This window comes from Ceratotherium simum, chromosome 36 (genome assembly GCF_057802395.1).
Source record: "Ceratotherium simum simum isolate JZ-2026a chromosome 36, ASM5780239v1, whole genome shotgun sequence".
Classification (NCBI taxonomy): Eukaryota; Metazoa; Chordata; class Mammalia; order Perissodactyla; family Rhinocerotidae; genus Ceratotherium; species Ceratotherium simum.
The window spans coordinates 30,993,189-31,007,159 of NC_141935.1; the positions used below are offsets into that span (position 1 = coordinate 30,993,189).

Here is a 13,971-nt window from a genome sequence, read left to right on the forward strand (position 1 = left end):
GACACAAACCAAAGTTACAATGAGGCTGCATTTCTCAGCTGATGGCAAAAACTCAGAAGGGTAACACTCTTGGGAAGAAATGAGGGTGAGGGATGGGAAGGAAATTCTCTTGCATTTCTGAGGGAAATGTGACTCGTTACAGGTTTTTTTGGAAAGCAATCTGGCAAGATCTATTAAAATTAAAAATATGCATTCTCTTGGACCCAGAAATTCCACTCTCAGGAATCTATCCATGGGCTGGATCAATATATCAGGATATTTGAGATTTGTATATGTATATATATCTATACAACTGTACCAGTGCTTGTTGTGGCAAAACTCTAGAAGGAGAATTAATGCCTATCAATAGGTGAATGGTTGAATAAATGATTGTACGTTAACCATATCGATCAATCTGTACTAGCTGATTTCAAAGCTTTTCCACAAGCTTTTGTTAAATGAGAAAAGTAAGCTGCAGAGAAGAGTATGCACAGTGCGATCTTATCATACAACAGAACAAAAGCTCCGTGTGAGAGCACGGGGGAAAGTTTGCATCGTGCGCCTGCGTGCATGTGTACGTGTGTACACTGCGAGAGCGGTGGGGATGCATCGAGAGGTGCAGAGAGGGGAGGATAGAGACAAACGCTCAACACTGGGAAGAGGGCAACAACAGAAAAACAGCACGCACAATTCTATCCTTGTGTAAAACAGCGTGTCTGTGCAGAAAGGCAAACGAAAGGGTGACAGTCACCAAAGGTAAAAGGATGTAATTCCAGGGGATACCTGCTTTCTTGCTGGTGTTTCCCACCACACTGCCCCTATACTATTTTTAATGGTAAAAAACAGAGCTCTTTTCATTGTAAACAAAAGAAGGGAAAGGAAGACGTGGAGACAGCAGTGTAGACAACTCTTCCAAGGAGTCCCTTTTTTTCTGCGACAGGAGGGCAACCAGAGGCACAGTTGAGGGCAGGAAGATGTTACTGAATATTGATAGGAAGGATCCAGTGGCCCCAGAGAAAGCTGATGATCCGGGACAGAGGGGGTCACTGGGGGATTAAAATCCGGGAGCAGCCACGACAGGCTGAGATCCAGCGCCAAAACGAAGAACTGAACCTTCGCCCACTGTTAGAGGCAGGAGGACAGAGTTGATGGGTACCGATGTAGGCAGTCTGCGAGAGACGAGTGGTTTGCGGCAGCTGTGAGGATGCTGCTCGCAGGCCCCCTACGCGGGAGTGTGACTGACCCAGGGCTGCTGCCCTCTGAAATCCGCTGCCAGCGACCAAGCGCAGTGGGGATGCCAGGCTGGCTGGATCCTAGGTAGACACGGACTCCTGAAGGCTTTGCCAAACCTTCCTCATTCCTCATGGCGGTTGAGGAAACCTCCATCCAATCTCTCTCTCTCTGGGTCTGATGCCTCTCCCAACCATCCACAACTTCCTATTTCCTCTCCTACAAGTATTTCCCCTGATAAAATCCTTGCACATTTAATCCCATGTTGGTGACTGTTTCTCGGAGGACCTGGGCTAACACAAGTGGACACGCAAGCGGTCTGAGAAAACAGGCAGGCAGAGGGGATTTGGGACTGGGGCTCCCAGCACCCAGCAGGCAGAGAGAGCACGATCTTGAGGGGTTTGTGGGGCACCAACCCTTCCCGGCTCAAGGCAGCAGTTCAGTTGTTAAAGTTTTCACTGGTAGTGACCTGGGGAAATGTCCAGGGCGGGAGGGGAGGGCTAGGGCAGGTGCAGTGGAGCAAGCATTTGAAAAACATGGGGCTGACAGAGACAGCCAAATCTGCTGGTTACTGCTAAGTTATGTATATATATATATTTTTTTTAATTAAAATACAATTGACATATAACGTTGTGTAAGTTTAGGGTATACAACAGTGTTGATTTGATATATTTATATGCCGCAATATGATTACCACTGTGGCATTAGCTAAGACCTCTATCACATCACATAATTATCATTTCTTTTTTGTGGTGGGAACAATTAAGATCTAGTCTCTCAGCAACTTTGAAGTTTATAATACAGTATTGCTGGCTATAATCACTATGCTGTGCATTAGCTCTCCACGACTTATTTATCTACTAGTTCCAAGTGTGTACCCTTAAACAACATCTCCCCAATTCCCTCACCCCCTGCCTCTGGTGACCACCATTCTACTCTCTGTGTTTATGAGTTTGGCTTTTTTAGATTTCACATATAAGTGATAGCATGCAGTGCTTGTCTCTCTCTGTCTGACTTATCTCTCGCAGCATAATGCCCTCAAGGTCCATCCATGTTGTCACAAATGGCAGGATCTCCTTCTTTCTCGTGGGTGAATAATATTCCATTGTATATACATACCCCATCTTCTTTATCCATTCCATTATAACCTAAGACAGGTACTTAGGTTGTTTCCATACCTTGGCTATCGTGAATAATGCTGCAATGAACGTGGGAGTGCACTTATCTCTTCGAAATCCTGTTTTCATTTCCTATGGATATACACGCAGAAGTGGAACTTCTGGCTCATATGGTAGATTTATTTCTAATTTTTTGAGGAATCTCCATACTTTTTACTATAGTGGCTGAACCAATTTACATTCCCACCAACAGTGTACAAGAGTTCCCTTACCTTCGCATCCTCACCAATACCTGTTACCCGTGACAACCTGCAGGTTAGTGAGAGACAGAGCCACAGCAGTAAAGGTTAAGTGTGAGAACCAGAAGGTCTCAGTGGTAGCTTGTAAAGAGATCATCACCACCAATAATGGAAGGGCAGACAAAGTTGAACAACAGGCTGAAGACCTGGGAATCACAGGGCTCTGGACATGTTTGAACACTCAACTAAGGCAGGTCAGCTATGCAAAGGCTGAGATCCTGGTAGAGAAAACCTGGGATCCTCAAGACCGAGACAGGGTCATCTGGATGGATGCCACTGAATGCACGGTCTCTCCACACCCACTCCACCTCACCCCAACCTCTGGGCATGCAGACATGGCCCATCTTTCTCTGGTAAGAGCTACCACTTCTGCTGGGCTGGAAGGTGCCACAGAAGCCTCTCCCCCACAAGACAACACATGCCCCCCCACACCCTCCCCTGGGTTAAATCCCAACACAACGCAGCTGGTGACAAGCTGGGCCTGAGAAGGGAGGGAAGAAGCACAAAAACTAACCTTCATGTACTGGCAGGAGCCAGGGGAGTACGCTTGGAGTTGGATTCCAAGAGTTCTTTAAAACTGGATAAGCAAGAATTCGTTGACTTGGGGGCATTTTCTCAGGATATGGGCTTTAACTAATGCCCTAGAAGAACTCTAAGTAATGGGGCAAACTCACCACTGCGGTGGCTCTTAAAAGCCTAGAAAAAATGATGGTCAACTCTGAGCAAAGGAGAAAAGCCTGCGTGTCCTGGCAGTTGGTAGAGGAAGGAATGGAAAGGCTCAGGAAGGTGGACGGACTGGAAAGGGTGCATTATATGAGGCCAGAAGACCCAGCAGAGGATTGTGCCCCATGAGAGGGTCCAGATGGCACAACATTCACCAAGCACATCCTGATGAGAGGACCACCAGCATCACTAAAACGTCCAGTGGGGGCTGTTCTCTGCAGCCAGGGATGGTGGTAGGCGAGGCAGTCACAGATCCAGGTTTATTAACACCCATAAGGACAAGGCCTCACAGTAAGAGAGGCTTGGTGGTGGCACTTCACTGCTAGAAGCCAGGAGGCCACAGACAGGCAAGGAGCAGCCATTGGGGGCTTGAGCCGCAGGGAGTTGTGGAGAGAGTTAAAAGGACACAGTGGTGTGAAGGGCAAAATTGTCAGACAGCCAACAAGGCTGTCAGTTAACACCTATTAAAGAAAAAAATAAAAATGGGGGAGGAGACTGAGGGCAGTTATCCTAATAAAAGTCACAGTCCCTTGCTCCAGTCTCCAGACCCAAGTAGATTTTCAGATCCAGAATCCACTGATGAAGAGGTGGCCAGGTCCCTAGGAAGAAGGACCCTGCAACACTGTGGCAAGTCTATACCATGACAATCCCCCTAGAGAGGGGGATTAACCGGATATTTTGAGACTATTAGACACAGGTCTGAGTTGACACTGATACTCAATGTGTCATCAAGCTCCCTTTAGAGTGGGACCTATGAGGGCCACAGTGGCTCGAGCTACCCAGGGTCCTTTCCCCAGTCCCCAAGTGCGTAATTGGAACTGATATACTTGGCAGTTAGAGTAAAGCCCACACTGGGCCCCTGGTCTGTGGAGCAGGCGTGTCATAGTGGGGAAGACCAAGTGGAACTTGTCCCCTACCCACACACCCAACCAAGTTAGAAAATCATCATCATTTTCCAGGGGAGTAGCAGAGACTAGTTACCACTAAGGACCCACAAGATGCAGGGTTGCTGGTCTTTGTCATATCTTCATCTAGTAACCAGTCTGGCCCACGCGGGAAACGGATGGATCCGGGAGAACGACTGTAGACGCCGGCAGATGTAACCAAGTCGTGGTGCCAATTGTGGGTGGTGTGCCAGATAGGGTATCAGTGCCAGGGCAGGTTAATCAGGCCCCAGGTATCCGGTATGCAACTATTGACTTGGCAAATGCATTCTTTTCCATCCCATAAGAAAAGATCAGAAAGAGTTCACATTCACATGGACAACAATATTCAATTACCCGCCCATCCTGTGGAATTCCCAAATATACGTCCTCATCCAGATAACCCAAATAGCTGACAAGTTCATGTCTGGTCTGGTCATGGTGTCTGGGATGCAGTGCTGTAGGCCCTGGGTCACACAGTACCAATTAAGAATGAAACAGCCACTGGGGCAGCTGATTGCCCAAATTTCAACAAGGATGATCTCTATCTTAGCACCAATATGGAATAATTCTCCATAGCAATCACCGCTCCAGATACAGAGCAGCAGTGCCCACCCAAGCAGCTCCTGCAACCACCACAATCAAAGACGGATCAAAGGCAGTCGCATTTCACTGCCATATCAACAAGCCAGTACAACTACCAATGGCTTATAAAGTCACCTCGTAACTAAAAACATCTAAGACAAAAACCACCATTATTCTCTGAATTTTCCAACTATGTTTTCTCCTCGGGTAGCTGGCAATTCTGAAATGGGAAATGAACTGCTTCAAGATCTGCTGTAGAATCCACATGCCCACCTTTTAACACTGGCTTACCCACCCAACTGAAGCAGTCAGTGTCACCAACCAGTGACAACTGACACAGCAGAGGATGGGGCGGAGCAGGAGGGGAGCCGAGGATGACCTCCCATGTTTCTCATGATAGAGAGGAGACGAGCAGTGTTCCACAACACACAAGCCATTCTCCACTCTGACGGCCACTTTAGTGGAGGTGGTAGGGTTTTACGTAGCCATCTGCGGTAGCCAGCCTTCAAGTAGCCCCCAATGACCCTTGACTCCTGGTGTCCACACCCTGTGTAGTCTCCTCCCACACTGCTCCCGAGTTGGTCAGTGTGACCCACAGAACAGAGCAGAATGGACAGCAGGTCCCTTCCAAGATGAGGTTATAAGACACTGCAGCTTCCGTCCTTCTCACTCTGCCCCTCTTCTGGATCACTCACTCTGGAAGAAGCAGCCCTTAGGTCATGAGCAACCCTACAGAGAGGCCTGTGTGGTGACCAATGGGAGTTTCCTGCCAGCAGCTATGCAAGTGCGCCCAGGAGCAGACCCTCCAGCCCCGGTCAAGCCTTCGGATGACCACAACTCCATGAGAGACCCTGAGCCAGAGACACTCACCAAATGTGAGCCAGATGCTCTGATTCCTGACCTCAGGAGTAGTAAAATAATGTTTGTTTTAAACTGCTTTGTTTTGAGATAATTTGGCTCACAACAATAAATAAGACAATTGGACTCAGTTCATCTCCACAATACAGCTCAGGTAGCAACAGGCATTAAAATTTATTTTCCTTGATAATGCTTCGGACAACTTATGTCTCCCTCCAGGCGGACTAAGAAATCGTTTGTGGGAGGTTGTATCAAGGCTGCTGTCCCTCAGTTTCAAATTTGCCTTTCTCACTGCCGGGGCCAGGACTCTGCAAACCACATTTCTGCTCTCCACCTGGCTCCCTGCGGGTTTCTCTAGGACCAGGTACTAGAGGAGACTGGCAGGCAGCAGGAGGAGGAAGGGCTTCCTGTTGTCCACCCTTCCTGTCGGCGTGAACTTACCCACGCTTCTGCATCCCAGCAGTGGCAGCAGAGTTCAGTAGTGGCGGTTGATTTCCAGCTTAAAGTTTTTAAAAATTTCCAGGACCAGCATCACTGCGCCCCCTCAGACACCAGCAGCACCGTCTTGCCAAACTCCTCTCTTCCGAGTTTTGGATTCCAGCTCTACACAGCTCTCCTCCAAGCTTTAAAAATGTTTAAATCCCAACCTCCTAGCCCCCCAAGCCCAGGGGTGACAGTTGTTTCTGGCACTTACTACCCCTCTGACACCTTGGTGTTTCCCTCTTGTCTTTTTAGGCCTCCAATACCCAACTCACAATTCTTTATATTAAATTTTCTTTGTTAAAATAACTGGTGGTTTCTGTCTCCTGACAACTACCCCAAATAAGTCTCCCTATTATGCTCTACTAGTGCCTATCTCCTTCAATTTAAATTACAAAATAATGGATAAATACACACCTTTTTTTCTGTCTTTCACTGGTTTGTAAGCTTCATGAGGGCACAAGCCATGTCTGTTTTATCACCATGTACTAGTGATACACAGTAGTTGAGATACAAAAGGTACTCATTTAATACTTGTTCAACGAATGAATGATGGATCATTTCAGTGTTGAGTGCATCCTGAATTATACGAGCAATACAACTGTTTCCACGATCAGACAGTGAATTCTTTTTTATACCTGATGAGTCTGTAGTGACCGTGTGACACCCTATGTGGTATTAGCTCCCCATAGATGTTCACATCCAATTCTCCAGAACCTGCAGATATGTTACCTTACAAAGAAAAAAAAAGACTTTGCAGCTGTGATTAGTTAAGGATCTTGAGATGACAGTGCCCTGGATTTTGCAGGCGGGCCCAGTGTAATCACAAGTGTCCTTATAAACAAAAGGGGGAGGCAGGAGAGTCAGCTGAACAAGACAAGGAAGCAGATTCTCTCCTAGAGCCTCCATAAGGAACATAGTACTTATTTTAGCCCAGGGAGACGCATTTGGACTTCTGACCTCTAGAACTGTAGGATAATAAATGTGTGTTGCGTTGTTTTAAACCACTAAGTTTGTGGTCATTTGTTACAGCAGCAACAGGAAACTAATACATCTGGTATAGAAGTCCAATGGGCTACAGGTTATGCTGGCCCAGTGCTGAGAGAGAAGGCGGGTGGAGATGGGGGAACTAGACCCATCAGCACCCACGATACTCACAGCTGAGAGAGATGAGATCACAAAGGGCAAAGGCAGTGTGCAGAGGAACAGGTGAGGAAGCAGCGGGTGGAGCCCTCAGCGCTGCAGCCAGGACTAAAGGAGGAGTGAGTGGTGCCTCTCCTCACCTGTGGCTGTTCAGTGGGTTAGGTGAGACGAAGGCCACAGTGGGGAAGGGAAGCAGAGCAGCTGGGGACGCCAAAAATAAATTTTAGAACGTGGTCCACAACCTACCTGAGGACGGTCAAATAACAATCACACACAGCACTTACTGCCACTCCACACTGCCTGGCAATTCAACCCCAATGCCCTAGTATATTTGTCTTCCCTACTTTACACCTTCTTGTCTTCAAGTTCCCTGCCCCCTCCCCTCCCCTCTCTGACTCTCCAGTGATCATCTTGCCTCTTACTCATTGAGAAAATTAAAGGAAAGCAGAACAGAACACCCTCATTTCCCCCACCTCCAAATTCCTAACCTGCCTCCACCCGTCTTCCAGATCTGCTGTGCCCTCACGGTGCACCTGCACCCACCTTACATGCTGTCACCACGGGGGGAGGCTCCCTCCTCCTAAAGGCCAATGCCTCCAGTTGGGCACTGGATCTCGTCCCCTCCTCCGGCCCTTGGAAGTCTCCTCCTCTCTCCCACATCACCAATTTCTCTCTCCTTACATACAAGAAGACCTCAGTATCTCTCATCTTTAAGATGCCCTCCATTGACCCCACAGCCCTATCCCACTATTGCCCCAAGTTGCCTATAGTTGTTTCCATTTCTTCACCTTACACTCACTCCTCAGACCATGCCGGATGTTCTCTGGATCCCACTCCTCCCGAGACTGCTCTCAGGTGTCGAGGCCACGGTGACCTCCACACTGTTGAATGGAACAGTCTTCTGTTACCACGTTCTCCTCCTGCCTCCGTGGGTCCTCCTCCTCCTCTACTTGACCTCCAAATGAAGGGTCCTAGAGCTCTTTCTTTGGCCCTTTCTCTTTTTTTTTAGCTACACATTTTCCTAGGTCATCCAGTCAGTCCCCAGGCTTTCAAGTCTAAGTAGAATGGCCACGCCTCCAGTTTATCCAAAGGCCAACTTGACATCATGGGGGTCTAAAAAGCATCTCCAACTTACCACGACCAAACCATAACTCTAAATTTCCCTCCTCCCAACCCCTTCTTCCCAATTTTCACACCTTATAAATGGCACCACCATCCACTCAATTTCCCAAGTCAAAATCTGTAAGTATCCTTGAATGTTCTCTAACAAACTCATCATCCAACCCATTAGCAAGTCCTGTAGACTCTACTTCCAAACCATTTCAATCTGTCTAATTTTGTGTCCCCCACCACCCCCAATATCCAAGCCACCTTTTGGCGTGCACCTATGGAACAGCTTCCTAACTGGTTGGCTCAATTAGCTCTGCTGTTCCCTTTTAACAGGATATTTGTCCCCTGATATTTGCTGGCTTTTTGTCATTCAGATCTCAGCTTAAACCTCACCTTGTCACCGAGACCTTCCCGCTGCAGCCAACCTAAAACTACTCTCAATCACTTCTTGTTCTAATTCTCTGCAAAGCACCTATCACTGACATCTTGGCCGTCCTCCCGGCTGTTTATGACCGTATTCCCCGGGGCCTGCACACCGCCCGGCACATGGCAGGCACACGACAAATACCTGTTGAATGAATGCAAAGGCGCCTCGTGCGTCCGGGGGTTGTGCTAACCTACGAACACTGTACTCGTCCCACCTCAGCAGGACATTTTCACAAAATACAGAATTCCACACTGAGGGTGAACTGGACGCCTGGATGCCCTCCCCCACCAGTAACCCGCCTTCCTCCAGCACTGCCTCACCGCCCCCGCCCCCCAAAAAAAAGAGTGAGAAGAGACTCGGAAAACACGGTGATCACTCTGGTCCTGTGCCACGTTTCGTGGGCTTCATCGGCCTCAAGGCGACAGAAAAAGCAGCAGCCCCAGCCGAGGGCGGCCGAAGGCAGAGGACTCACAGCCCGCCAAGGGCGACCACAGAGGGGCGACCACAGAGGGGCGGACGTAGGTGCCAGGCGCGGCACGCCGGGAGATGTAGTCTCCGAGGAGGCCGCGTCCTGTGGGAGCGGGACGCCCGCGGCATGCTGGGAGCTGTAGTCTCCAGGGAAGCCGGGTCCTGTGGGATCGGGTTCCCCGCGGCATGCTGGGAGCCGTAGTCGACGGCTGGAAGCGCGCCGCGGCGAAGGGCCTGTTGTTGGGACTCCGCCTCTGCGCTTCAAGCGGCGAGCGGGGGCTCCTCAGTGCATGCTGGGAACTGTAGTCTTCCTGGGACGCCGCGCCGCCGGGCTGGAGAGGCGCGGGAGGCCGCGCCATCTTAGGCCTCGAGGTGCGGCCGCGGAGAGCCGGCGCGCAGGCGGGCTTGGCCCCGCCGCCGGGCCGGCCCCGCCCCGGGGCGCCTGGCGCCCGCCCCTCGCTGCGGCCCCGCCTTTCCCCACGTGTCCGCCGCCGGGGGAGGCGCCTGAGCCGGAGCGGGCCGGCACCGGAGCGGCGCGTCGGCCCCGCGCGTCCAGTCGGCGGCGCCCGGAGCGGCCCGGCCCCCGATGCTGCCGCGGGCGGGGCGGAGCGCCTAGTGCCCGGCTCGGGCCGCTGCGGCGCCGGCGGGGGGCGGCCTCGGGCCCGCGGACACGGGCGGCCGGAGGGCGCGGCGGCGGCCGCGGGAGGAGGATGGGGGCCAACCAGCTGGTGGTGCTCAACGTGTACGACATGGTGAGTGCGGCCCGCGGCGCCGGGGCAGTTCTCGGGGCGGGGGCGGTGTGTCCTGATACCCGCCCGGCCGTCGTGTGGGCCTCGGGCCCGCCTGACCCCGCGGCCCCGGCCGGGGAGCCGTGTCCGGCAGCGGCCGTCGCGGGTCCGCGCCCCGCCCGCCCCCCTCGTGGGGGCCCCTGCCCGCCTCCCCTCGACCGAGTCTGCGGACGCCCGGCCGTCGAGCCCGGAAGGCTCGGCCGTCGAGGCCGCGCGGACGGCGCCCGGCCTCGTTATGGGGCGGCCCCGCGCTGTCGGGGACACAGCTCAGCTGGACCCCTTAGAGACGCTCCTCCCCGGATCCGAACCCGCTTCCCGGGTGAGAGCAGGTGCCGGCCGGGACCCGGGACGGGGCGGGAGGAACCGGCCCGTTAAGTCGCCGGACTCGCGGACCGCGGCCGCAGGGGCGAGTCCGAGGGCTGGACGGAGCTGGAGGACGCGGGGGCGAGTTCTCGTGGCGGTTGGGCGCCTGCTGGCTGGCCGGCTTCGGGTCGGTGATTTCTTGTCAAGGGTCGCCTCTGCCCGCGAGCTTTCGAGTTCCCTGTAAGTGGATTGGCAAGTGAAGAAGTGCTCGCTGCTGTTGGCTTGAAGATGCAGAACAGCAGGGATACTAGAGGGCGGGAGTCGTGGTTCTCCTTCTCACGCCTAAACTTGTTATTCCCGCGCACTGTTGATGAGTTTTAAAATTTACAGTGTCACGTCGTAGGGAGAGAGGAGTTCTCAGAATGTAACGTGGGAATTCTGTCGGGAGGGCGTGGAGGCGGCCCGGGCTCGACGTGAGCTGCCTGGGGTTGGGTTCTGATGTGAGCGCGGAGGTGACGGGAGGTGGGAGAACGCACTGGAACAGGGAGGCGTGATAGAAGCGGTTACAGAGAAGAATCATCAGAACTAGGGTCCTAGGCATGCAGGCGCTTGGGAAGGTCTTCTGCCTGTGTCACTGGTTGAGAAATAATTCTCTAGATTAAACTTTTTGTGTTCAGCTGGGTACCTTTATTTTTCAAGACTTTTAATTGCCTTTTTACTGTTTCTGTGCCCCTCCCCACCCCCCCACCCCCCTGATCTGAATTTGGTTTCTTGTTTATTCATGAGGACTATTACAAACGATTTCTCAGGATGTATTCTGCTTCTGAGAGCACAGTATGCCTTTTCTTCTAGATTATTAAGCCCCTGTATAAATTAAGATTATGCAGTGCACTCAGGGCCACGGTTTCATAGCCTAAAAAATCTGAGAAGGTAGAGGAAGAGAGAAGTTTAACTTTTTTAGTAAAACTGAAAATACGTTCTTTGGCGTATAAGGGGCTTCTTTACACCTTAGGTATGTTATGAATCACAAAAATCATTGCTAATTGTGGTAAACATAGGAAAAGCTAGAGATGATATTCACACCAGTATATTTTAAAGGGAGGAATGTTCTGAAAGATGTTAAAAGTATTAACAAAGATCTTATTCCTTACACCACGTTTGTAAGGTAGGTAGTTAACAGAGAAAACAGGTAAAGGGTAAGTTACACCCGCCCAGATGACTAAAAATAGGATCTAGAATTTCTAGACCACAGTCTGATTCATTATCTTCTCTACTGAATAATTCCCACGTTTGTATCACGTATATTGCATTTTCTTTTTTATTTTTTTGGAGGCGGGGGCTGGAATGAAGGGCTGAGGGGGTCTGTGAGCCAGGAGAACCGGTGAAAGTTTTCGTGGTAGGGAGCTGCATGGTCAGTTATGTTTTAGAATTAAGACCAGTGGGTTGAGGCACGAGTGTATATCTACTATACTCATTTTCCTCAAGTCAGTTTTGGTTTTTGAAACATTTTTGCTTGATGTCTAGGGCAAATTCCTTTTACCTTTGGTTGTACTTTCTGTTCATCAGAGATGCCTTTGATGAGGATTGCTGTCGTCTGCGCAGGCCTGGTACATCAGTTCTCTACCTAGCCCAAGCTTCGCAAACACGAAAAGCACCCTTTGGTTGGCGCTTGTAATCACTGTTTATAGGGACCTCAGCCGAGATCCCTGTGTCTGTCTGTCTGTGAGACTGTCACCGGCTCCAGCTCGGACTGTATTTCCCTTCACTAGATTGGGAGCTGCTGATCATTCTTTTCATCCAAGACTCTGCCACATATACGAAATAATGGTGTCAGGGTCCCCTGTGGTAACTGCCTTCTCATGGAGGAATAATATGCTTCCGGAAAGGTTCTTAATCCTACGTAGTGCTACTAAATTATTGCTTGCCGCCTTCTCCCTGATTATTTTCCTCTGTGTACTTTGGGGTGATCTTCCAGCAATAAAACTTGTCCTAGAGTTATTTTCCGAGTCTTGGGCGTGAGGTTGTTCACCTGTTCCTGATTGACTGGCGTGCGTAATGAAGCGGGTGAGTCAGATTAGTTTCAGTTGCCGGGACTGTCTGGGGTAGTCACTGTAGAACAAGGTCTTCAGTGCATAGGTCCAGATTTTGTCCTTTTCAGATTGTCTTGGCTATTAATGAATTTTTATAAAATAAAAATATGCAGTAGTGTGATAATGTTTGTAGATATATTCTGTAAACAATTTTCTTCCCATCTTTAATAGTATCTGTACGTCTTCAGAGTCTTAAAAGAGTAGTGAAGAAACGTTTCCCAGGGGTCTTCAGATAAGGCAGTCTCTGTCGGGACTCCATTCTTTTGGCCTCCTGTCTCCATGCGACTCCTCCAGGAGCAGGTGATGTCATGCAGGTGGAGGACGATCCGGCTTCCCGTACAGCTGGAGGTCTAGGTCAGACTTCCTGAAAGAGCACCCAACTCGTCTACGTGTGCTCTTCACCTAAATGATTCCATCGTGTCTCCAGATCAGCACATCCAGGAAGACACTTTTTCACTTCCCTCTCTTCCCCATTGCCCCTTACTCCATCCCCCCCAAAGAAGACCTCTTGTATTGTAATTTTATCTTGATAACTAGCACCTTCTTCTACTCACTTTCCCAAGCCGGAACCCAGGAGTGAAACTAAATTCCTCTTTATTGCAAACCCTTCTCGGTCAAGTCCCCAGGCCCTGCCTCTGTTTTAGTTTGGTTGATCTGTCTGAAAGTAACAGAGAGCTTGACAACCAGTGGCTTAAACTGGAAGGATACTTTTCTTAAGTCCGGAGCCAAATGGTCCCGGGGTTAGTTCAGCAGCTCAGCTGGGTCATCAGGACCAAGACTTTCCATCCTTCTCTGCTGTCCTCAGCATGTTGGCTTTTGTTCATAGTTGTAGAATGAGTGTCACAGCACCACACATAGGCTCCTCCTTCAGCAGACGTGGAAGAGACGGGGGTGAGTAGGGCCGTTCTCTGCCTGCACCTCTCTCCTGTTAGTAGAAAGGAGAAGCTTTGCCAGAGCCACCTCATTTCCCGAGAGATTGTCCAGAATTGGCTCACTCACATGCAACTGTGATGAAACTGAGAAAGAGAGGATCTGGCTTTTCCAGGCTTTTAGTGAGTTGTGGGTAAGGCAGGCAGGGAGTTGAAAATGGCAGTTACCTGGGAACCTGTGCTGTCACATATTTTACTTTCTGAATAGTCTTTACATTGGCTCCCTTATCCTCGTTCCCACTGTTGCTTCTCAAGTTCAGGCCCTCATTATCTCTGTTGGCTATTCGATGTAATAGCCTTCTTCCTAGTTTCAGTCTCGGGGATTACTTCATTTTAATCCATCTTCCCTTCTGTTACCAAAGTAATCTATCTAAAAGGTAAGTGATTGTGCCATTCCTTTGCCGAAAATTCACCTACGAGATAACGTCTAATACCCTTTATGATGTCACCTTCACCTGACTGTTAAAGGCCCGTGTCCCACCAATCCCCCACTGCTTCCCACCCCACCTTAACTTATA

The 13,971-nt window shown here is 50.3% G+C and overlaps 1 protein-coding gene across 1 annotated transcript in view; it reads left to right on the forward strand.

The window, feature by feature from the left end:
* The first annotated feature begins 9,794 nt into the window (after positions 1-9,794).
* Positions 9,795-13,971, forward strand: part of DESI2 (desumoylating isopeptidase 2) — a 48,379-nt gene continuing 44,202 nt past the window's right edge. The window contains exon 1 of the mRNA XM_004439594.3: positions 9,795-10,095. Coding sequence (XP_004439651.1) covers positions 10,054-10,095 — 42 coding nt within the window. The 5' untranslated portion in view covers positions 9,795-10,053. The remainder of the gene's footprint in view (positions 10,096-13,971) is intronic.